The sequence below is a fragment of the Prunus dulcis genome, chromosome 4 (genome assembly GCF_902201215.1).
Source record: "Prunus dulcis chromosome 4, ALMONDv2, whole genome shotgun sequence".
Classification (NCBI taxonomy): Eukaryota; Viridiplantae; Streptophyta; class Magnoliopsida; order Rosales; family Rosaceae; genus Prunus; species Prunus dulcis.
Genome location: NC_047653.1, coordinates 18,529,765 through 18,554,377, shown reverse-complemented (window position 1 = coordinate 18,554,377; position 24,613 = coordinate 18,529,765). Strand labels below are relative to the sequence as shown.

The following is a 24,613-nucleotide window of genomic DNA, read 5'->3' as shown; positions in this document are numbered from 1 at the left end:
TTCTAGCCCATTGCGGTTATGTAAACAAAAAGACACAACTTCTGAGCTCTCTCTCTCTCTCTCAACCACTTTGAGCTCCTTCTCCTCTCTTAGTTCTTCATCTCTGAACCTTTCTTTCTCCCAAGCACTTCCTCTTCCACCAACTCTATTGGCAAATTTCGAGAATTTAACATTTCCTCACAGCTGAGGCTCCAGATCTATTTGCAGCTCCTATGTGTAAAGACTCAAGGGCTGAATTCGTTATTTAGATGTCCAACTTTAAATGGATGTTCAAGTAAGGTCCAACAAAATAATTGAGATGTAATGATTTTTAATATGGGTAATAAAAATTCCGAAAATTTCCTATTGGGACGCTAAACATAAATATGTTGTTTGACCTAATATTCAGTTTTAGATTTTGCGTAACTTCACCATTCCAACCGAAAGTGAGCAGTACATATCATGCATGGACGGTCTACAGTGCCCTAGTTGTTCCTCAAAATCTGCAAAGTTATCTCATTATAACAAAAATATTGATCAACCTAGGTACATCTATAATGCTTGCAACCGGAGTTGGACCATCGGCGGCAGAGTCCGCAATTTTCCAGCCGTTGCGGTTATGTCAAGAAAAAAGCACGACCTCTGATCTCTTCCTCCTTTCTTAGTTCTTCATCTCTAAGCCTTTCTTCCTCCCAAATACTTCCTCTTCCACCAACTCTATTGGTGGAGTTCAGTGATTTAACATTTCCCCCAACTGAGGCTTCATTAGGTGATTTAACATTTCCACCGACTAAGGCTCCATTAGGTGATTTAACATTTTCTTCAGTTGAGGCTCCAGATCCATTTGTAGCTCCCCTCTAGAAAGACTCAAGGGTTGAATTTGATATTTGGATGTCCAACTTTGAATGAGTGTTCGTGTAAGGTCCAACAAAATAACAGAGATGTGATGATATTTTATATAAGTAATAAAAATTAGGCCAATTTTCTTTTGGGACGCGAAACATGAATATGTAATTTGACTTAATATTCAGTTTAAGATTTTGTGTAACTTTATCATTCCAACCGAAAGTAAATAGTAAATATCTGGCATGGGCGGTCTATAGTGCCCCTCATTGTCCTTCCAAATCTACTAAGTTCTCTCATTATAACAACAAAAATATTGATCATCCTAGGTACATCTGTAATGCTTGCAACCGGAGCTGGACCACCGGTGGTAAAGTCCGTGATGTTCCAGCCCATTTCGGTTATGTCAAGAAAAAAACACAACTTCTGAGCAACCTTTCTTAGTTCTTCATCTCTGAGCCTTTCTTCCTTCCAAGCACTTACTCTTCCACCAACTCTATTGGTAGAGTTCGGTGATTTAACATTTCCTCCAACTGAGGCTCCATTAGGTGATTAACATTTCCCCCAGCTGAGGCTTCGGATCTATTTGTGGCTTCTCTGTAGGAAGACTAAAAGGTTGAATTTGACATTTGGATGTCCAACTTTGAATGAGTGTTTGGGTAAGATCCAACAAAATAACTGAAAGAAGTGGTAAGACTTCCATTTTACATATGGTGGTTTAGGGAGTTTAGGATTTAGGGATGAAATTAGGAGCTCAACTTTCTTTGCCGGCCTTAGCCGACTCCAAGACTGCCTGGGCTCTCGGACTTGAGATACCCACAACTAAACTATTTCTCCCTAGATGCTACACAATGGCAACATCCAAAACTCATTGAATTATGCTAACTTTTTGATTTCTTTTCTTTCACCCTTTTTAAATTTTCCCAAAACATCCTTAATCGAGAATTGAGTCAACTAAGACCCAAATCAACTCAAGCAACCTTATAACCCAGAAGTCAAAATTCACCGAGAATAAAAGGAAACAATTTATAAGACATACTTGAAACATCTAATAAGGTCACCCATGTCTGAAGGGTCTCATTCCATAACGGAACACATTACATTGCCTATACTAAAGATGCACATAAGGTGCGGAGTCCATAGGAAATTGAACCTAGTGCTCTGATACCAAGTTGATAGGACCTGACTTGAATTCTTTGGAACACGTGACAAATCCAGTGGTTTTTTCGACATCTAACCGATGTCAGGCCCACTTAATAATTACAAACATCATCTTCCCCTAAAACAAAGGAAAAAAGGACCAAACTTCTATCAAAAAGAGGACTCTAAAGCTCAAGTTACTTTTCCAAAATCATTTCTTTCCTGCAACCATACCTTTTCCAAGGCGTATGTTGCAAAACAACACTATCCAAACATCAAAACTATAATCACGCCTGTGCAGAGCACTCACCATGCACATGCTCAAGAAACCCCAACCCGAAAATGGATCCACATATTTTTTCACATATATAAATATAATAATACACACCCCACACCATCATCATGTACAAGGGGAAAACAATCCAACACGGGCATTGTTTAACTAAAGCACATGGAAGAATCCTCAACTGACCATATGGCTAGGGAACGAGCTGTCCAGCCAAGGGACTAGGCTCACCAGCCCGCATAGCAGAATCCTCAATACTCATGCGTCTGTGAAAAGTCTTATGCGAGCAGACTGCTAGGCCAAGGGCCTACAAAACACCCCCAAAGAGTGCCTGAGTTGGACATATCCAAGTATCCATTTCCATGTATCCAAGCATCCATATCCACAATTTCCAAGTATCAATATTCAAGGGGAGGTGCATATGATAGTGCATATCATGTACCAGGGGAAAGCAATCCAACACGAAGATTGTTTGAATAGACCACATGGAAGAATCCTCAATAACCATTTGGCTAGGGAATGAGCCGTTCAACCGGGGGGCTGGGCTTACCAAACCACATAGCAGAATCTTCAATACTCGTGCGACTGTGAAAAAGTCCTAATCTCGTAGACTACCCGTGAAGGCCTACAGCACACCCGATCAAAGGTGCTCGGATTCCAAAGTAGCTAGATTTTTTTTTTTTTAAGGGCAGGCAAAGCCCGAAGGCTACTATCCCAATAGGCCAGCGGGCAGAACGAGGAGAGGGCTTGGCAATCATACTACCGCGGTCGAAAAAGCATTTTCCCCTCAGATAATACGCACTGTAGGGCGAAGTGACCAATGTTTCCAAGTAACCATTGTTTTCAGTATCCAAGTGTCGAGGAGGTACATATGATGATGCATTTCACAAACCCATACATATATATATATAATATAAAATAATATACTCTCCCTTAAATATATATATATATATATATTTCAAATTCTCAATATTCCAATGTACCCAAATATTTATTCATAGTAAATATCAAACTCCGAAAAGCATAAATTCAACAACTCAAAATATTCATAGTCTCAATAATCCAAATTATATAAATATGCAAGACAATCCATAAAACATTTTCATAATCCAACCCCATATCATCCAATCCATATATTTTAATAATAACTATAATAACAATAATAATCCATGGAAAAACTATATCACATTCCGATAAAATCATAGTCAAAACATTTATCAAATCTCATCTATGCATGCAATTCCATATTGAAAAAGTAATGCTCATTTAAAACAATGTCCACTCACTTCCTAATAATCACAATCGAGTCCCAAGACTCGCTTTCACAACAAATCAATCAAGTATCTCATAATCATATATTCCATAACTTCAAATATTACATAAATTTCAAATATCAAAATAATGTCCAATAACTCCATGAAATACTGTAAAATAATCTCATAAACCCAACATAATCAAAATAACTCAAATAACAATCAAGACTCGTTTATAAGGTCATTCTAGTACTTCTCGAACAGTGAAACTACCTCGGAAGACTCATGGTCAACCAAAGGATCAAACTTCCCATATTGGTCAACCGGGCCCGCCGGACCTAGGACTTTTGATTTCCAATTTGAAAGTTCTTACAAGTTCAACAAGGTGCTAAAGGGGTATGTTCATAACCGTACTTGTCCAGAAGGTTGCATTGCTGAACGGTATATAGCTGAAGAAGTTGTATAGTTTTGCACCGAGCATTTATCTTATGTTAGTACAGTTGGAGTGCCATCAAGCCAAAAGATGGGAGTTTCAAAGCCATTATCAGGTTGCACAATGAGCTTAGTTGATCGGGACCTGTTGAACCAAGCACATCTATATGTCTTGGAGAATACGGAGGAAATCCTACCTTATATCGACTATGAGTTTTATTCTTTAAGTAGCCATTTTAAATTATTCCTTACGTTTATCTTATATACAAGGGACCGTAATGCTTAATTTTTTCGTGTCATGTAGGGAACATATGATCCACATCAAGACCACTTATCCAAAATTTAGAAAGAGAACAAAGTGGCTGCAAGATAAGCACAATAGCACTTTCATTCAATGGCTACACTTTAAGGTGCATGTTATTGAATAACATATTGGACTTTTAGTTTCTTTCTTTCTATGTTAGATTGAATTAAGATATGATTAATTTACAGGTTCAATGTGAACTTAATGGGGAAGATAATAATGGCGTATCAGAAAATTTGAGGTGGCTAGCAGCTGGTCCAAGCATGGCAGTGCCATTATATAGGAGCTATCTTATTAATGGTGTTAAATTTAATACCAAGGCAGAAGATGATGCGCGAACTGTCCAAAATAGTGGAGTTTATTTACTTGCACATACTATGCAAGTTGCTAGTGCCAAGGATAAAAACCCTATTGTCTCCAATATGGGTTTTTATGGTGTCATTCAAGAAATTTGGGCAAAGACAAATAGGTCAGGCGGCCGAGTGAGCCGTACGGACAAATTGACAAAGTCCCATCTCTCTATTGGCTAAGATACATGGCTTATATACCTGACTTAGAATTCTTGGAAAACAATTGAAGCGAGGGTATTCCAATTCCAATTTAAATGGCTAATTAAGTGAATTAAATAAGGGGGATCTTGACTACCAAAAGTTTAGAATCCCAGTCATCAAGTGTGATTGGATAGATAACACTTCGGGCCTTGTGGTGGATGTACTTGGATTTACCCTTGTAAATCTGAGTAAAATTGGACATAGGAATGACCAATTTGTTATGGCTTCTGAAGTCAAACAAGTAATTTTTGTTGACGACCCAATGCACTGTTGTTGGTCGGTAATGTTACCAATGCCTAATAGATAATACAATGATGTTATTGGTGATGATGTGCTAGGTGATATTAGAATTGAGTGTGAGCCATTACTAGAGGGATACCCAATGTTGACACATTTGATGACCCAGTGGGTGAGTTTGGGAGTGAAAATATTAGAGATGGGTGTGAAGATATATGGACTAATTGATTGTTGTAATGTATGATATTAGTTATGTAGTTAATTGTATGACATTAATTTATGGTTCTGTATGACATTAATTTTGCGATAAATTTCAATGTTTGACATTATTTTTATTACTTTTTCATTATGCACGCTTTGGGCACGACAAATCTAGTATTAAAAATATTGGGTTTAAGATGTAAAATACGATAGTCCAGTTAACAAATTGCAAAAACAGACGTCTAGATCATGACCAACGTCGTATTTTAACAAATGACGTGGAATGAACTATGCAAATGACCGCACATAAAAAAAAAGTTATTTGAAATATAAAACAAATCAATTAATTAAAATTCATATTACACGACGACTAATAGATACTACCAACAATGACGGTAATGAAAAGCCGTTACTTTCAAAAATTCACGTTAGAGATTTTCAAATAACATGACGGTACAGTGCTCTAACTTACGAATTTTATGACAACACTACTACTACCGATATATACTTATTGTCGTCTAAAGCATACAATAAAGGCCACTCAATTCTATTACCTATCGTGAGAGCTCTTTTGAACATTGGTAAAACGACAACTGTCGACGTCTCAGAGAATACACACGTCAATGATGGTGTTAAAAATGCCGTGTAAAACGCCAACCACGTCCATTTCTATACCCTTTCTAACGTGGTAAGTAAACTAACAACGACGGACAGTTGAACACTACAGATGTAGTGGACAAATTAACCACAATGGTTAGTTTCTAATAACCGTCATTCAAACATTTATCCACGGCAATTTACTTCCACTGTACGTCGTGAAAAGTTTTTTGAACAACTGTGTCGTAATATTCGGATTATGGTTACAGAATGTTACGATAGTGGAGGAAAAATTGTGACATGTTAACCACTTCAGACGTCAGTGATTTTTAAAAAGCGTCGTCTAAGGTTGTCCAAGTCGTCATTTTCACTGTTTTTTTTATATCAATTAGATGTCGGTTCCCGTAGTACATTGTTGTCTTATAGTGGTAAAAACTTCGTTCTTTTAACATATTAGGACGATAATATGACTTAAAAACGTCGGTTGTTAAAATTTGCGACGTGGAATATTGTTAACAAGGCAGTGTATTCCTGGGAAGCGACGTGGAAGATATTCTAAGTGACGGTCATTTTACACTTGTGCCGTGGTTAATTCTTGACATGTAATATGCTTTAGACGTCTATGTAAATCCATACCAGGTTTTGTATCTCAATACTAACCTTGTTCTGACATCTTTGGCTGTAGAAGATCTTCTTCTCTATGCAACACTTTAGTGCTTATTCTCTAGATGGGGTGAGAGCTGTGTATTTTGCATTGTCGTTGCTAGAGAAGGGACCATCTATTTATATGCATCACTTGACAGCCTTGCCCATCAAGGAGCTGTCAAGTGTTCCTAGTTGCATTAGGATTAGGTTGTTCAATTCATATAGAATTAGGAATTGCATTATCTCTTGTATTTCAATTAGGATAGCTTTTATACAAGGATTAGTTTGAGTATATCTCTAAACATGCAAAACTCTAGAATCCCTACATGATTAGAAGACCACAATTTAGTGGTTAAGACAATAATTTGTCTTACATTCTCCCACTTGGTCGATTAATCATAAGAGTGTTTGCATAGATCACTTTAGAGGCCTAGTGAAATATAACTCAAAACAATTCCCACTAAGCAATTGTCAATTATAAAACATGAAGAGGGGTTATCAAGATTTCTGTGAATATCTTGTACTTCAAGATCTTTATAACCACACTCAACACCCTTTATAATCACATAAGCTTCGATCAAGATTGAACTGTAGAACAATATGATATACTGTAAAAGCTAAAAAATATCATGTTTGTTCAATGTCCCAGATTTTGACTTCCAAGGTCTTTATTAAATTTATTGTCATGAATGCATTGCCATGCGCAGCTTCTTTAAGCTAGCAATGCTGCTAAATGCTATTCATGTGTTTTTTAAAATACAACAACATAATTTTGAGATAAAATTAACTTTAATTTGAACCAAAACTGTATCAACATCCATCGAAACTATAGAAAAAAAAGAAAAAAAAAAACCTCAACTTTTGAAACTTGAAACAAAACCAAGCTCCCACTGATTTAGACTTCCTTATCAGCTGTCAATCCCATACTAAAAACATGTCTATGAAAAACAGCATTTGGCACTCCTTTAGTAAGTGGATCTGCAATCATTTGTTCTGTTCCTATATGATCTATGGTGGTGTATCCTTGACTGATCTTTTCCTTGACGATTATGAACTTTACATCCAGTAGCCTTGAACCTCTTGTTCTTTTGTTTCCCTTGGCAAAAGTCACTGCTGCACTATTGTCATTCCATAGCTGAATGGGCCTATGAATCGATTCCACCACACTTAAGCTAATAATAAAGTTCCTCAACCACATAGCTTGTGAAGTGGCTTCATAGCATGCTAGAAATTCAGCAAGCATTGTGGATCCTGCTGTGAGAGGCAGTTTTATGCTTCTCCACGAAACTGCAGCTCCTCCAAACATAAACACAAAACCAGATGTGGATTTTAATGTGTCTTGACAACCTGCAAAGTCTGCATCTGCAAATCCTTGTAATTCCAAATTCTCGCTTCTTTTGAATACCAGCTTGTAGTCTTTTGTTCTCTGTAGGTATCTCATGACTTTCTTCCCTGCAACCCAATGTGCTTGTCCAGGATTAGACTGAAACCTCCCTAACATGCTGACTGCAAAAGCCAGATCAGGTCTTGTACATACCTGCGCATACATTAGGCTCCCTACTAGTGAAGCATAGGGTTTGTCAGCCATTTCAAGCTTTTCTTGTTCAGTTTTAGGTGCCTGCTCAGTGCTCAATTTATCACCTTTTGCAATGGGAATATCACTGCCTGCACAATCCTGCATATTGAATCTTTTGAGCACCTTTTCTATATAAGATCTCTGTGATAATCCAAGTAAACCTTTGTCTCGATTTCTGCTTATGTCTATCCCCAAAACATAGCTTGCTTCTGCCATATCGGTCATATCAAAATGTTTAAATAGAAAACTTTTACAATCATGCAGCATAGTAAGATTTGTGCAAGCCAACAAAATGTCATCCACATAAAGGACTAGAATAATGAAATGTCTCCCACTAGTCTTCATGTATATGCACTCATCCAATGCATTTTCTGTGAATCCATATGCTTTTACAACCTTATTAAATTTCAAATACCATTGTCTCGAGGCTTGCTTCAATCCATAGATTGATTTGCACAATTTGCAGACCAAACTCTTCTCCTTTTCTTGAATAAAACCTTCCGGCTGCATCATGTAAATTTCTTCTTCAAGGTCTCCATTTAAGAAGGCAGTCTTAACATCCATCTGGTGTAAATGCAAATCAAAATGTGCTACCAATGCCATGATTATTCTTAGTGAATCTTTAGTTGAGACAGGTGAAAAAGTCTCATTGTAATGAATTCCTTCCTTTTGTGTAAACCCTTTGGCAACCAATCTTGCCTTATACCTATCCACCTGTCCTTTTGAGTTTCTCTTTGTCTTGAACACCCATTTACAACCTATTGGTTTGCAACCTTGAGGTAAGGTCACAAGCTTCCAAACTCCATTCTTCTCCATTGAATTCAACTCTGATTTCATGGCTGCCCACCAGTTTTCACTCTTTTCACTCATCATTGCTTGTTTGAATGTCATGGGATCCTCAGTTCTATTTATATCATGCTCAGCCCCTTGTAGATACACAAAATAATCATCTGTCAATGCTGGTCTTCTAATTCTGTGTGATCTTCTCAGTTCTGAGTTCTGCTGTATTTCTGCATCTTCTTCTGTTTGAACTGTGTCTTGGTTTTCTGCTGGCAGTGGCTGATCATTATCCATCTGCATTGGTTCTGCAGTTTCAGTTTGATTTGTAACTGTAATCTCAATTTGATCCAGTTGTGAGTTGTCTAAGTTTATTTGAGGCAGTCTTACAGCTTCTTCTGCAGGACCCTGTGCTGTCAAAAGGTCAGCAGTAGTCTCTTCAAAACTGAAGTTCTCTTCTGCAGTTTTCTCTTCATTGGTTTCTATGAACACTGCTCTTGATGTCTCTATGAATCTCATAGTGTGATGAGGGCAATAAAACCTATAGCCTTTGGTTCTTTCAGGGTAACCAATAAAATGACAACTTATGGTTTTGGGATCTAGTTTCTTTTCTGCAGGATTATAAGGTTTAGCTTCTGCTTTACAACCCCAAGTTCTTAGATGTTTTAGGCTAGGTTTTCTTCCATTCCAGATCTCATAAGGGATCTGATTAATGCTCTTGGTTGGAACTCTATTTAGAACATAATTGGCAGTTTTCAAAGCTTCTCCCCAGAGGAAAATTGGTAAGTTTGCACAGCTCATCATGCTCCTAATCATGTCTTTCAATGTTCTATTTCTTCTTTCTGAAATTCCATTCTGTTGAGGAGTGCCTGGATTTGTGTATTGAGCTATAATTCCTTCCTGCTGGAGAAATTTTGCAAAAGCTCCAGGATTTCTCCCAGTTTCATCAAACCTTCCATAATATTCTCCACCCCTATCTGAACGAACTACTTTGATTTTGAGGTTCAATTGATTTTCTACTTCAGCTTTGTATATTTTGAACATATCTAAAGCACTTGATTTTTCTTTTATGAGATAAACATGTCCAAATCTTGAAAAATCGTCTGTGAAAGTTATGAAGTAGGTGAACCCTTCATGAGTTGGATTAGGAAAGGGACCACATATATCTGTGTGAATGAGTTCCAAAACACCTTTGCTTCCTATGGCTCCCTTTTTTCTTAAATTTGTCAATTTGCCTTTGACACATTCAATGCATATTTCATTTTGACTGTTATGATTCATTGGTGGCAAGATTGATTCTTTGCATAGTTGATTAATCCTTTCTCTTGAGATATGACCAAGTCTTTTATGCCACAATTCATAGGAGACTCCATTACTAGTTTTGGTTTGCACAGTGTTAACTTCAAAATCTGTTCTTTTGCAATTTAATTGAAACATTCCATCAACAAGTCTTGCTTTGCCAATCAACTCTTTATTCTTGAAAATAGAACAACCAGTGCCATCAAAATTCAAATTGAATTTTGATTGTACAAGTCTAGTAACTGAAATTAAACTCTTCTTCATAGAAGGAATGTAAACTACTTCATCTAACTCCAAAATAAAACCAAAATCTAATTCAATCCTAACTGTTCCTATGAACTCTACTTGAACTTTTTCTCCATTGCCAACGAACACCTTCACTTCATCCTTGCTTGGCAATCTCCTCCTTATGAATCCCTGCAAAGAATTAGCTACATGAATTGAAGCACCACTGTCTAGCCACCATGAATCATGAGAGAAATCAACCAAATTTGATTCAAAACAAACTAGAATCTGTTCAGAGTTACCTTTAGTTTTCTGCTTGTCTAGCCACTTTTTGTATTTTCTGCATTCTTTCTTCATGTGCCCTGGTTTCTTACAGAAGAAACACTTCATTCCAGTTGATGGTTTTAGATACTTTTCAGTACTGCTGCCTTTTCCAGTCATTGCATTGTGTCTATTTTCCTTTTTCTCTTTGGTTTGAACCATGTTCACCATTTTTGCTCCTCTTTCCCTTATGATGTTGTGTTCCTGTTGAACACAGATGGTAATCAAATCATTCAATGTCCAGCATTCTTTCTGAGCAATGTAGGTTTCCCTAAGAGACTTGAAATCCTTTGGCAATGAGTTTAAGGCAAAATGCACCATCATGTCCTCATCAACTGTCATCTCTAGTTCCTGCAATTTGGTTCCTATGTCAATCATATTCAGAATATGAGCCCTCACACAGCCTTGTCCATCATACTTCATGTCTATCAATCTGTTCAGCAAGGTGCTCTTGACTGCCTTTTCAGATTCCTTAAACCTTTGTGCAATTGCCTCATAGTATGTCTTAGCAGTTTCTGATTTTGGAATGCTACCTTTGACTGATGATACCATAGCCCTCTGCATAATTAGTATTGCCATCTTATTTGCTTTATTCCATCTAGCAAACTTAGTTTTAGTTTCTGCAGAGGCATCTGCAGTAGGCTCTTGAGGAGGATCCTCTTTTAAAACAAAGTCATAATCCAGAAAACCAAGAGATATTTCCAGATCCTGCTTCCATTTCTGGTAATTTGATCCAGTAAGAGTTTCGATGGTGTTGTGGTTCACTGTAAAGATTTTTATATAAAATCAGATAAGTAAAACTGTCCCCAATAACTTTACTCAAATATGTCAGTTTATACCTGTGGGTTTAAAAAGCCATATTCCAAAATCCCAACCAGCAAACTGTATAAACTTCCTGCGCAAGAAGTCTCACATCTGTGGATGTAGAGAGAACTGCTAGTTTATGCAGTCTGTTGCTCAGATTGTTCCATCAGTATCGTTATCAATCTATAAGATTCCCATCTGTGGATGGAGAAAAATACAGAAGGCTACTTATACTGATGCAAATTTTTGATCAAACTTTCGTTTCAAGATTTCTCATACAAACTGAGCAGCTGTGGCTTACTCAGTCTGTGTAGTAAGTCTCAAAACTTGATCAAAAGTCTTTTGCAGTATGATCGAGCAGAAACTTTATGCTCTTGATCATACTTAAAACAAATAAGATATGCAGAATAATGAAAATATCATGTGACTGTAATTAGAACAGCAAAAAACTTTATGCAGATTCTTACAAAACATAGATTAGATTAAGAAACAAAAGCCTAGAGCTCTGATACCACATGTAATTCCATACCAGGTTTTATATCTCAACACTAACCTTGTTCTGACATCTTTGGCTGTAGAAGATCTTCTTCTCTATGCAACACTTTAGCGCTAATTCTCTAGATGGGGTGAGAGCTGTGTGTTTTGCGTTATTATTGCTAGAGAAGGGACCATCTATATATATGCATCACTTGAAAGCCTTGCCCATCAAGGAGCTGTCAAGTGTTCCTAGTTGCATTAGGATTAGGTTGTTCAATCCATATAGAATTAGGAATTCCATTGTCTCTTGTATTTCAATTAGGATAGCTTTTATACAAGGATAATCTGATTAGTTTGAGTATATCTCTAAACATGCAAAACTCTAGAATCCCTACATGATTAGAAGACCACAATTTCGTGGTTAAGACAATAATTTGTCTTACATTCTCCCACTTGGTCGATTAATCATAAGAGTGTTTGCATAGATCACTTTAGAGGCCTAGTGAAATATAACTCAAAACAATTCCCACTAAGCAATTGTCAATTATAAAACATGAAGAGGGGTTATCAAGATTTCTGTGAATATCTTGTACTTCAAGATCTTTATAACCACACTCAACACCCTTTATAATCACATAAGCTTCGATCAAGATTGAACTGTAGAACAATATGATATACTGTAAAAGCTAAAAAAATATCATGTTTGTTCAATGTCCCAGATTTTGACTTCCAAGGTCTTTATTAAATTTACTGTCATGAATGCATTGCCATGCGCAGCTTCTTTAAGCTAGCAAATGCTGCTAAATGCTATTCATGTGTTTTTTTTTTTTTTCAAAGTACAACAACATAATTTTGAGATAAAATTAACTTTAATTTGAACCAAAACTGTATCAACATCCATCGAAACTATAGAAAAAAAAGAAAAAAAAAAACCTCAACTTTTGAAACTTGAAACAAAACCAAGCTCCCACTGATTTAGACTTCCTTATCAGCTGTCAATCCCATACTAAAAACATGTCTATGAAAAACAGCATTTGGCACTCCTTTAGTAAGTGGATCTGCAATCATTTGTTCTGTTCCTATATGATCTATGGTGGTGTATCCTTGACTGATCTTTTCCTTGACGATTATGAACTTTACATCCAGTAGCCTTGAACCTCTTGTTCTTTTGTTTCCCTTGGCAAAAGTCACTGCTGCACTATTGTCATTCCATAGCTGAATGGGCCTATGAATCGATTCCACCACACTTAAGCTAATAATAAAGTTCCTCAACCACATAGCTTGTGAAGTGGCTTCATAGCATGCTAGAAATTCAGCAAGCATTGTGGATCCTGCTGTGAGAGGCTGTTTTATGCTTCTCCACGAAACTGCAGCTCCTCCAAACATAAACACAAAACCAGATGTGGATTTTAATGTGTCTTGACAACCTGCAAAGTCTGCATCTGCAAATCCTTGTAATTCCAAATTCTCGCTTCTTTTGAATACCAGCTTGTAGTCTTTTGTTCTCTGTAGGTATCTCATGACTTTCTTCCCTGCAACCCAATGTGCTTGTCCAGGATTAGACTGAAACCTCCCTAACATGCTGACTGCAAAAGCCAGATCAGGTCTTGTACATACCTGCGCATACATTAGGCTCCCTACTAGTGAAGCATAGGGTTTGTCAGCCATTTCAAGCTTTTCTTGTTCAGTTTTAGGTGCCTGCTCAGTGCTCAATTTATCACCTTTTGCAATGGGAATATCACTGCCTGCACAATCCTGCATATTGAATCTTTTGAGCACCTTTTCTATATAAGATCTCTGTGATAATCCAAGTAAACCTTTGTCTCGATTTCTGCTTATGTCTATCCCCAAAACATAGCTTGCTTCTGCCATATCGGTCATATCAAAATGTTTAAATAGAAAACTTTTACAATCATGCAGCATAGTAAGATTTGTGCAAGCCAACAAAATGTCATCCACATAAAGGACTAGAATAATGAAATGTCTCCCACTAGTCTTCATGTATATGCACTCATCCAATGCATTTTCTGTGAATCCATATGCTTTTACAACCTTATTAAATTTCAAATACCATTGTCTCGAGGCTTGCTTCAATCCATAGATTGATTTGCACAATTTGCAGACCAAACTCTTCTCCTTTTCTTGAATAAAACCTTCCGGCTGCATCATGTAAATTTCTTCTTCAAGGTCTCCATTTAAGAAGGCAGTCTTAACATCCATCTGGTGTAAATGCAAATCAAAATGTGCTACCAATGCCATGATTATTCTTAGTGAATCTTTAGTTGAGACAGGTGAAAAAGTCTCATTATAATCAATTCCTTCCTTTTGTGTAAACCCTTTGGCAACCAATCTTGCCTTATACCTATCCACCTGTCCTTTTGAGTTTCTCTTTGTCTTGAACACCCATTTACAACCTATTGGTTTGCAACCTTGAGGTAAGGTCACAAGCTTCCAAACTCCATTCTTCTCCATTGAATTCAACTCTGATTTCATGGCTGCCCACCAGTTTTCACTCTTTTCACTCATCATTGCTTGTTTGAATGTCATGGGATCCTCAGTTCTATTTATATCATGCTCAGCCCCTTGTAGATACACAAAATAATCATCTGTCAATGCTGGTCTTCTAATTCTGTGTGATCTTCTCAGTTCTGAGTTCTGCTGTATTTCTGCATCTTCTTCTGTTTGAACTGTGTCTTGGTTTTCTGCTGGCAGTGGCTGATCATTATCCATCTGCATTGGTTCTGCAGTTTCAGTTTGATTTGTAACTGTAATCTCAATTTGATCCAGTTGTGAGTTGTCTAAGTTTATTTGAGGCAGTCTTACAGCTTCTTCTGCAGGACCCTGTGCTGTCAAAAGGTCAGCAGTAGTCTCTTCAAAACTGAAGTTCTCTTCTGCAGTTTTCTCTTCATTGGTTTCTATGAACACTGCTCTTGATGTCTCTATGAATCTCATAGTGTGATGAGGGCAATAAAACCTATAGCCTTTGGTTCTTTCAGGGTAACCAATAAAATGACAACTTATGGTTTTGGGATCTAGTTTCTTTTCTGCAGGATTATAAGGTTTAGCTTCTGCTTTACAACCCCAAGTTCTTAGATGTTTTAGGCTAGGTTTTCTTCCATTCCAGATCTCATAAGGGATCTGATTAATGCTCTTGGTTGGAACTCTATTTAGAACATAATTGGCAGTTTTCAAAGCTTCTCCCCAGAGGAAAATTGGTAAGTTTGCACAGCTCATCATGCTCCTAATCATGTCTTTCAATGTTCTATTTCTTCTTTCTGAAATTCCATTCTGTTGAGGAGTGCCTGGATTTGTGTATTGAGCTATAATTCCTTCCTGCTGGAGAAATTTTGCAAAAGCTCCAGGATTTCTCCCAGTTTCATCAAACCTTCCATAATATTCTCCACCCCTATCTGAACGAACTACTTTGATTTTGAGGTTCAATTGATTTTCTACTTCAGCTTTGTATATTTTGAACATATCTAAAGCACTTGATTTTTCTTTTATGAGATAAACATGTCCAAATCTTGAAAAATCGTCTGTGAAAGTTATGAAGTAGGTGAACCCTTCATGAGTTGGATTAGGAAAGGGACCACATATATCTGTGTGAATGAGTTCCAAAACACCTTTGCTTCCTATGGCTCCCTTTTTTCTTAAATTTGTCAATTTCCCTTTGACACATTCAATGCATATTTCATTTTGACTGTTATGATTCATTGGTGGCAAGATTGATTCTTTGCATAGTTGATTAATCCTTTCTCTTGAGATATGACCAAGTCTTTTATGCCACAATTCATAGGAGACTCCATTACTAGTTTTGGTTTGCACAGTGTTAACTTCAAAATCTGTTCTTTTGCAATTTAATTGAAACATTCCATCAACAAGTCTTGCTTTGCCAATCAACTCTTTATTCTTGAAAATAGAACAACCAGTGCCATCAAAATTCAAATTGAATTTTGATTGTACAAGTCTAGTAACTGAAATTAAACTCTTCTTCATAGAAGGAATGTAAACTACTTCATCTAACTCCAAAATAAAACCAAAATCTAATTCAATCCTAACTGTTCCTATGAACTCTACTTGAACTTTTTCTCCATTGCCAACGAACACCTTCACTTCATCCTTGCTTGGCAATCTCCTCCTTATGAATCCCTGCAAAGAATTAGCTACATGAATTGAAGCACCACTGTCTAGCCACCATGAATCATGAGAGAAATCAACCAAATTTGATTCAAAACAAACTAGAATCTGTTCAGAGTTACCTTTAGTTTTCTGCTTGTCTAGCCACTTTTTGTATTTTCTGCATTCTTTCTTCATGTGCCCTGGTTTCTTACAGAAGAAACACTTCATTCCAGTTGATGGTTTTAGATACTTTTCAGTACTGCTGCCTTTTCCAGTCATTGCATTGTGTCTATTTTCCTTTTTCTCTTTGGTTTGAACCATGTTCACCATTTTTGCTCCTCTTTCCCTTATGATGTTGTGTTCCTGTTGAACACAGATGGTAATCAAATCATTCAATGTCCAGCATTCTTTCTGAGCAATGTAGGTTTCCCTAAGAGACTTGAAATCCTTTGGCAATGAGTTTAAGGCAAAATGCACCATCATGTCCTCATCAACTGTCATCTCTAGTTCCTGCAATTTGGTTCCTATGTCAATCATATTCAGAATATGAGCCCTCACACAGCCTTGTCCATCATACTTCATGTCTATCAATCTGTTCAGCAAGGTGCTCTTGACTGCCTTTTCAGATTCCTTAAACCTTTGTGCAATTGCCTCATAGTATGTCTTAGCAGTTTCTGATTTTGGAATGCTACCTTTGACTGATGATACCATAGCCCTCTGCATAATTAGTATTGCCATCTTATTTGCTTTATTCCATCTAGCAAACTTAGTTTTAGTTTCTGCAGAGGCATCTGCAGTAGGCTCTTGAGGAGGATCCTCTTTTAAAACAAAGTCATAATCCAGAAAACCAAGAGATATTTCCAGATCCTGCTTCCATTTCTGGTAATTTGATCCAGTAAGAGTTTCGATGGTGTTGTGGTTCACTGTAAAGATTTTTTATATAAAATCAGATAAGTAAAACTGTCCCCAATAACTTTACTCAAATATGTCAGTTTATACCTGTGGGTTTAAAAAGCCATATTCCAAAATCCCAACCAGCAAACTGTATAAACTTCCTGCGCAAGAAGTCTCACATCTGTGGATGTAGAGAGAACTGCTAGTTTATGCAGTCTGTTGCTCAGATTGTTCCATCAGTATCGTTATCAATCTATAAGATTCCCATCTGTGGATGGAGAAAAATACAGAAGGCTACTTATACTGATGCAAATTTTTGATCAAACTTTCGTTTCAAGATTTCTCATACAAATTGAGCAGCTGTGGCTTACTCAGTCTGTGTAGTAAGTCTCAAAACTTGATCAAAAGTCTTTTGCAGTATGATCGAGCAGAAACTTTATGCTCTTGATCATGCTGGAAACAAATAAGATATGCAGAATATGAAAATATCATGTGACTTTAATTAGAACAGCAAAAAACAGCATTGACAGATTCTTACAAAACATAGATTAGATTAAGAAACAAAAACTAGGCTCTGATACCACATGTAAATCCATACCAGGTTTTGTATCTCAACACTAACCTTGTTCTGACATCTTTGGCTGTAGAAGATCTTCTTCTCTATGCAACACTTTAGTGCTTATTCTCTAGATGGGGTGAGAGCTGTGTATTTTTGCATTGTCGTTGCTAGAGAAGGGACCATCTATTTATATGCATCACTTGACAGCCTTGCCCATCAAGGAGCTGTCAAGTGTTCCTAGTTGCATTAGGATTAGGTTGTTCAATCCATATAGAATTAGGAATTCCATTATCTCTTGTATTTCAATTAGGATAGCTTTTATACAAGGATAATCTGTTTAGTTTGAGTATATCTCTAAACATGCAAAACTCTAGAATCCCTACATGATTAGAAGACCACACTTTCGTGGTTAAGACAATAATTTGTCTTACAGTCTGTTCTTTTCTCGAAGCGTCGTCTAAGGTTGTCGAAGTTTTCCTTTTTTTTGCTTTTTTTTTTTTTTTATAGAAATCAGACGTTGGTTTTTATTTTTAGTTGACGTAGTATATCTTAACAACATTGGTGTCGACGTTATAAATGAGGGTATGTTTTCAAATGGAGTCGTGGTTAAAATTTGTTATGTCGGTACGTATGGAGTTCTTGACATGTAATTCCCTTTAGATGTCTCTATTTTTCTAAAAGCGTCGTCTAAGGTTGTCTAAGTTTTCCTTTTTTGCTGTTTTTATAGTAAATAGACGTCAGGTTGTCTTTTGAGATGACGTTGTATGTCTTAATGACGTCAGTTATTTGCCATTGTTGTTTTATGTATCAAATGATGGCGGTCGATTTCACGACGGTTTAAAAACCTTCTAGACGACGGTGGATTCTCGTCGTCTATTTCGATTTTTTGTAGTAGTGCCTGCACTCTGCCCAGCCACAAACATGAACAAGTGATTCGTCGTGAGCGATAGGGGGAACGCCACTTCCTTCGAGGTATCATGTTTCGTGCTTTTGTTGTGTGACTTTATCTATAGAATTGTGTCCTAATGTGTATTATGTCAGTTTAGAGTGTGGTTTTAACGTTTTGATGTTTTGATGCATGCTTATATAGTATTCATGTCAGAAGTTCCTAGTAGTTCATATTAATAATTCAGACTTATTGACAAAGGAATAGTTATATATATGTTGGATTCTATATAGACACGCATAAACTCATGCACAACGCTAAAAATTTTGTCACATACTAAAATTGTTGTTGTACGAGTTTTTGTGTATGTCTGTGTGAATATAGAGAATGATCATATCTTAGTGGTCCTCCGACAAGAGACGTCTCCTTGCCAAGAGTTCCTCAAAGTGTGGTAAGTTTGTTACTCATATGTTTTGGCCTGTTTGAGATTCTGTTTATTTGAATTTGTGTGCTGAATGCTGCCAATTGCTGCAGTAATTGGCTCAATCATCTATGTCTAAGGTGTAAACATTGTCTGCTTTCATGCACTTGAACTTCGCTGCTTATTGCTTTTGAAAGAAGATTGTTTACAGATATTCAAATGGTTAACATGAAGATGATGCGATTATATCAAAGAGGTCTCCAAGGAAAAATGGTTTTTTGTGTGTTGAGAAAATGGATTGAATATGACAAAATGAAAAGGTTTTTCTTCTTATTCCTTTTCTCTAGCAGGTCTCCAAAGTCATGTGTCTTTTTTACAAGAACTCCTACTCTATTTATAGGGAGAACAAAAAATGAATTAAATTACAAGCCCACCACCTCGGTTCGGAGCCGAGCCGTTTGTGTCACATCAAATGTTGGAGGATGGGTGGTCGAGGTTTGTCCACGTCATCCGCTCATGAAGACCCTCTTATATTTTAATTAGGGGGCGGGCGTGGGTAGAACAGCCTGTTGCATACAGCGGCAGTCCCATCTGGTGGGGTGGAGACTCGGACGGTTTACACCTGGCTTTCGAAGGGACGTGTGCACGCTTCATGAGGCGCGGCAGGTCGGCGGTCAGAGGGGGTCTTGTCATCGACGTGGCTAGTTTATATCCTCTCGATCTTCCTAGGACATCTCAGAGGCCGAGCCCAATGAATGATAGTTTATTTCGATGCGTCGTACGAGGCAGGGACGGACTCAGGATTTTAAAATGGAGTAGGTTAAATTTATCTTACATACAAAACCTAATAAGAAGACAAAAACGTAATTGCAAATCCCTAGTTGATAATTCATAACATTGAATTGAAAATCCCTAATTTATACTTCATGAATCTTTAAAAAATCCCCAAATTTCAGTAACAATAAATTGAGGAAAGAAAATTGTAAGATTCCAGCAATAAAATAAATTTTTTGCTAACATTCCACCAATAAAATATGACCCACCAAGAAAATTGAACATGTTAAGGGCTGATGCGTGAAGTGGGATAAGTTGTAGGGTGGGCTACATGTGACTTTGGGCTAAAAAATAATAAAAGCTACTTGGGCTATAGCCCACGTTAGCCTGTCCTTGGGACCGTCCTTAGTACGAGGCCCACATGTTGTGCTTTTATTGGGCGAATGGGCTCGGTGTATGCCTAGCGTCAACAAAGATTGTTTTGGTAGATGATTTATTTTATTTTCCTAATACCCTTAAGCATGGTTGTGAACAATGATATGTCAGAGAAAATAAACAGAGAAGAGGTGCACCGTTTGTGGTTCTTATGTTTTTATTTCATTCAGAATAACTGGTATCCACTATCCACATGATTATTATGCCATGAGATAGTGCATGCACGAGTCATTCGTCATCCAATCATACGATATCATTCAGTTCTCTCTCTCTCTCTCTCTCTCTCTCTCTCTCTCTCCAGTTGATAGATGTTGTACCGATCTTGTTTGCATAGAATTATAAGGCTCATGAAAATGGTTAATGAGACTACGGCGGCAAACATTCTGCATGAGATGAAAAGTAAGATGTAAGCCCATCGATTCTCGTCTTCTAGGACCACCCGAGTTTGTTAGTTCTGGAGGGAGGGGGAAATAAAAACGAAAACCCCAAGCATCAACCTCAATGTTGAAAGTCCAATTTTAAGATCTACCATATAGTCAAAGTGAAATCAGCAAAGTGCAGAATATTTGAGAACATTAAAAACTATAATTAGGGGATTTTATTATTATTATTGAATAATTAGGGGGATTAGACCTTAGACAAATAGCATAGAAAGGGGCAAACACATGAAGTACAATAGATGAAAAGAGAAAATCAGAGGTGTTTGATGAAAATAACTTATTTCAGCACTTTTCCTCTTCAAATCATTCCTCCATACACATAAAAAAAAATTAAAAAAAAATAAAAAACTTGGAATTCAAACACACTAATTCGAAAAGAAAAAAAAAGTATAATGGGAAAATTGAAAGAACAAATGGAAAAAAGGAAGACCTTTTTCATGGACTTTGCTTCTCATATTGGTGATGTAAAGAACTCTTCAATATGTGATTCCTAAGAAATCAGGGAGAGGAAGTAGTAATAAAAAGCTCCCTTACTCATTTGCCTGAACTCTGTAAATGAATTAGTAATTTTGGCTATCCCCCTTCAAACTTCTTGCTTTGCAACCCATCCATTTATTTTTCTACAACTAAAACCCTATTTTTCTAAGTAAAACCCAATGACTAGTATCCAACTCAACAAATTATCTAAATAAGCTTAAAATTTTATTTTATTTTTGGTAAATATTTTACCTATAGTTTAGGTAAGTCCTTAGCCAAAGTTGAGTTGCAAATTTTGTGAAAATGTAGGTAAATTATGTTGAGGCCCAAAAAAATTCAAGAAAGGCCCAAGCATATTTTAGGGTCAATGCATTGCTTTACTGGAAAACAAGCCTAGCCAAAATACGCAAAGGCTCTTCAAGTATGGCTACGAGATGCCTATGCAAGCTTTGATATCCATGCCATGCCAAGCTAGACTATAATTAAGCACACAAATAACATGCACCAGTCATTGAGTTTGTTAGATTCTCATTGCAGGTCCCAGTCATTGGGTTTCCCTAGCATTACCCATATTATGAACCCATGTACTTTTTGGTAGAACCACAATTAGACTAACTGCATATCGACTAACATGTTGTAAAGTCAAGGATGGATCTCAAAATGGTAGAGCTCACTATCTAGTTGATTGAAGAGAAATGATGAAGCTTGTTTGCCATCATCGCTTGAGAGCCAACCACATATCCACGGGAGGCAATAACACTACCAGATTTTGTTGCCTATAAAATAAGACTTCATCCTCACTTGTAATGTACAGAGAAAACATTCAATAAAAATATTAGGCTTTTATGCCTTCTCTCCATCTCAATTCTCTCCATAATCTATTTAGTTTACAGCACGAATTCGCTTTCAAAATACCAGCTAAATTCTCTTATGAAACTCAGATCTCTTAATTATCAGATGGATCATCCCATCTCCGATGACCCCAAAAATCCCCACTCCTCCCTCTCCTCCACGATCATGATAACAATCCTATCCAACGGTCACAAAGCTTCCTGTCAGGTTTGAAATTCACTCTGACACTCAAGACGTTGTCCGTCCTCCTATGACCTCTTATGTGCACCATTATATGCCTCTGTGTGAAGCTAGATGGCCCTGTGGCTAGCTGGACCATGCTGGCGGTAATTGTTTGGGTCTTTGCTTGGTGGCTCACAGCGGCTGTGCCTATGCCCATCGATTCCTTCAATGTCCACCGCTTGCTCATCGCCAGCGTCTTGGTCTCTGCAAAGTTCATGGATGACATTTGCTTTGTGCTAGTTATATCTTGAGTTGAGAATAAAAATGGTGGTTACTACAGAGCAAGAACACTGTTTCTACAGAGCAAGACGTGGAAAGCCTTCTATATCCTTTTATCCTATTTGTCTATTATATTATTGTATTCATAATATTTAATGCTCTTGATGACCATTCACGTGGAAAGCCTGTGTTAGTTTTCTTGGTGGAGAGCAATTGATTTAGGGGAGCAGACAAGCGTGATACCTTACAGCAAATTAGCACTAAGGTTTGTCCCTACTTTCTAATTATATATATTATTTCCTCTCAGTGCTTATTTCCTCTTACGTTCAAGTTGCAGATGGCCATACTTCTATAATATATATATATATATATATGAAAAGTTGATGGTAATATAATATACTATATTTATTTGCCATTCTATTACTAACCCTTAACAAAAATGGACCATTGGTAATACTAAATATATTATCAGTGGGAGACCATTAGTAATACTAACACTTTTCTTATTTTATTCGGTGGTGGTTTTAACCCTGTATTTATTTTATTTACAGTATGGTGTAGGTTTATTACCCATACAACAGTATCTATTTAAAAGGGTGGCGCGGGTTTATCATCCATGCCTTTACTTTTATTTAAATGTATGGAGCAGAATTAGTGCCCATACAAGCACGTTTACTTTATCGCAAATTTATTTTTACTTAAAGTATGATGTGGAATTAACCCTCATACTTTATGAAATTACTTTACTGTACATTATTTACTGTATGGTGTAGGTTTATTACCCATACAACAATATCTATTTAAAAGGGTGGTGCGGGTTTATCGTCCACGCTTTTACTTTTATTTAAATGTATGGAGCAGAATTAGTGCCCATACAAGCACGTTTACTTTATCGCAAATTTACTTTTACTTAAAGTATGATATGGAATTAACCCTCATACTTTATTAATTTACTTTACCGCACATTTAATTTTATTTAAAGTATGGTGCGGGATTAACGTCCATACATCAAGCAATTTAATTTATGAATTTATTTTACCGCACATTTACAATGGTGCGGGTTTATCGTCCATACCAGTAATTTATTTACCAACAATTTATTTTATGGATTAATTATGCTGTATGATGAGTTTTTACAGTATGCAGATCAGGACCAGAAGTTCCTTGATCCTCATCATACAATTACATCAGGACTTGAAGATCCTTGATGATGATATTGATATGAGAGCTGGCAGTCTCTCCGGTACTATATTTGTAAACATGTGATTGGACTTGAGGGTCCTTGATCCCTGACATGTAAATAAGGACCTGGGGTTCCTTAATGATGTAACAGTACCGTATTGGTTCATAGTGCCGTACACATGGATAATAACTGTACTGGCAAATGTATTGTACACATGAATAGATACGTATTCATGACTTGATGAATAGTACCGGATATATGAATAGTGACGTATACATAAATATTAACCATTTTGGGTAAACCGTCACTATATACAAAAGGGAACCTGCAGTTCCTTAAACTCATGGATGAGCAATTAAATGAGATGCCCGAAGTTCCTCAAAATATGGACAATTATGTAAGGGCTTGAAGTCCCGAAATATGTATAGAAAATTGTAAAAATGTCCATACCATGAGAATATGTGATTTTGGCCCGAAGTTCAAAATCTAAGGGGATTGAATGTCCATACCATGAGAATATGTGATTTTGGCATGAAGTTCAAAATCTAACAGTGTTGAGAACCTAAAGTTCCAACAGTTAAATGGACAACCCTTGAGGTATTATTGCAAATTGTGGTACACCACATATTTCTTTGGCATAAGAGAATGATGAATTTAATAAAGTTTGATTCTGTTATAATCGACACCTCAAGGAAGAAATATATTTTGTGAATTCCGGTTGTTAAGAATACACCGTGAAATGGATAATATCAGTATAAACCTCAAATGATGAATTGAGGCTCCCCACATATTTTGTTATATCTGGGCCGGAAGCCCATGGATCCAAATATATGAAAGATCCTGAACTTGAAGTTGTGGGTATATAGTAGTTAATGCTCTTCACTACTATATTGCGATATTATCGTGGCTTTTACTCAATCCATATTTCATGTCCATTTGAAAAGGGCGAATAAATTATGAGTTTGTGTTTAACCCAGACCAAAAGTTCTAGGCTCACATGCATGGAAATATGTAATTTGAGAGATTTGATGTGGTTACTTGAACCTATAAGACACAAGGTTCCAAACCGTCATTTTGAAAAGACGTAAAAACCACAGGTGCAAGTTTAAGAATGTGCGCAATTATTATAACAGGAAAGGAGCATACAACAGATAGATTTTTTCCACCTGCAATGAAGGTGCAGGC

At 36.9% G+C, this 24,613-nt stretch overlaps 3 protein-coding genes across 3 annotated transcripts; all 3 read right to left on the bottom strand.

Annotated features, from left to right (window-relative positions):
* Positions 1-10,420: 10,420 nt before the first annotated feature.
* Positions 10,421-11,023, bottom strand: LOC117626754. The gene is made up of 2 exons (XM_034358582.1): positions 10,648-11,023; positions 10,421-10,537 (listed from the first exon to the last, which is right to left on the bottom strand). Exons 1-2 carry the CDS (start codon positions 11,006-11,008, stop codon positions 10,503-10,505), a joined length of 396 nt encoding a protein of 131 aa, XP_034214473.1. The 5' UTR covers positions 11,009-11,023; the 3' UTR covers positions 10,421-10,502.
* LOC117625560 lies at positions 11,011-12,036 on the bottom strand. The gene is made up of 3 exons (XM_034357099.1): positions 12,024-12,036; positions 11,085-11,430; positions 11,011-11,017 (listed from the first exon to the last, which is right to left on the bottom strand). Exons 1-3 carry the CDS (start codon positions 12,034-12,036, stop codon positions 11,011-11,013), a joined length of 366 nt encoding a protein of 121 aa, XP_034212990.1.
* Positions 12,037-15,979: 3,943 nt separating this feature from the next.
* On the bottom strand, positions 15,980-16,582 carry LOC117626759. The gene is made up of 2 exons (XM_034358591.1): positions 16,207-16,582; positions 15,980-16,096 (listed from the first exon to the last, which is right to left on the bottom strand). Exons 1-2 carry the CDS (start codon positions 16,565-16,567, stop codon positions 16,062-16,064), a joined length of 396 nt encoding a protein of 131 aa, XP_034214482.1. The 5' UTR covers positions 16,568-16,582; the 3' UTR covers positions 15,980-16,061.
* Between the last annotated feature and the right edge of the window lie 8,031 nt (positions 16,583-24,613).

Bases quoted from the DNA above. Each gene is read 5' to 3' on its own strand.
- LOC117626759 (XM_034358591.1), bottom strand. From the start codon at position 16,567: ATGACAGTTGATGAGGACATGATGGTGCATTTTGCCTTAAACTCATTG. The intron at 16,097-16,206 runs GTAACTCTGAAC...AATTCTTTGCAG, and splicing joins AGACAAGCAGAAAACTAAAG to GGATTCATAAGGAGGAGATT.
- LOC117626754 (XM_034358582.1), bottom strand. From the start codon at position 11,008: ATGACAGTTGATGAGGACATGATGGTGCATTTTGCCTTAAACTCATTG. The intron at 10,538-10,647 runs GTAACTCTGAAC...AATTCTTTGCAG, and splicing joins AGACAAGCAGAAAACTAAAG to GGATTCATAAGGAGGAGATT.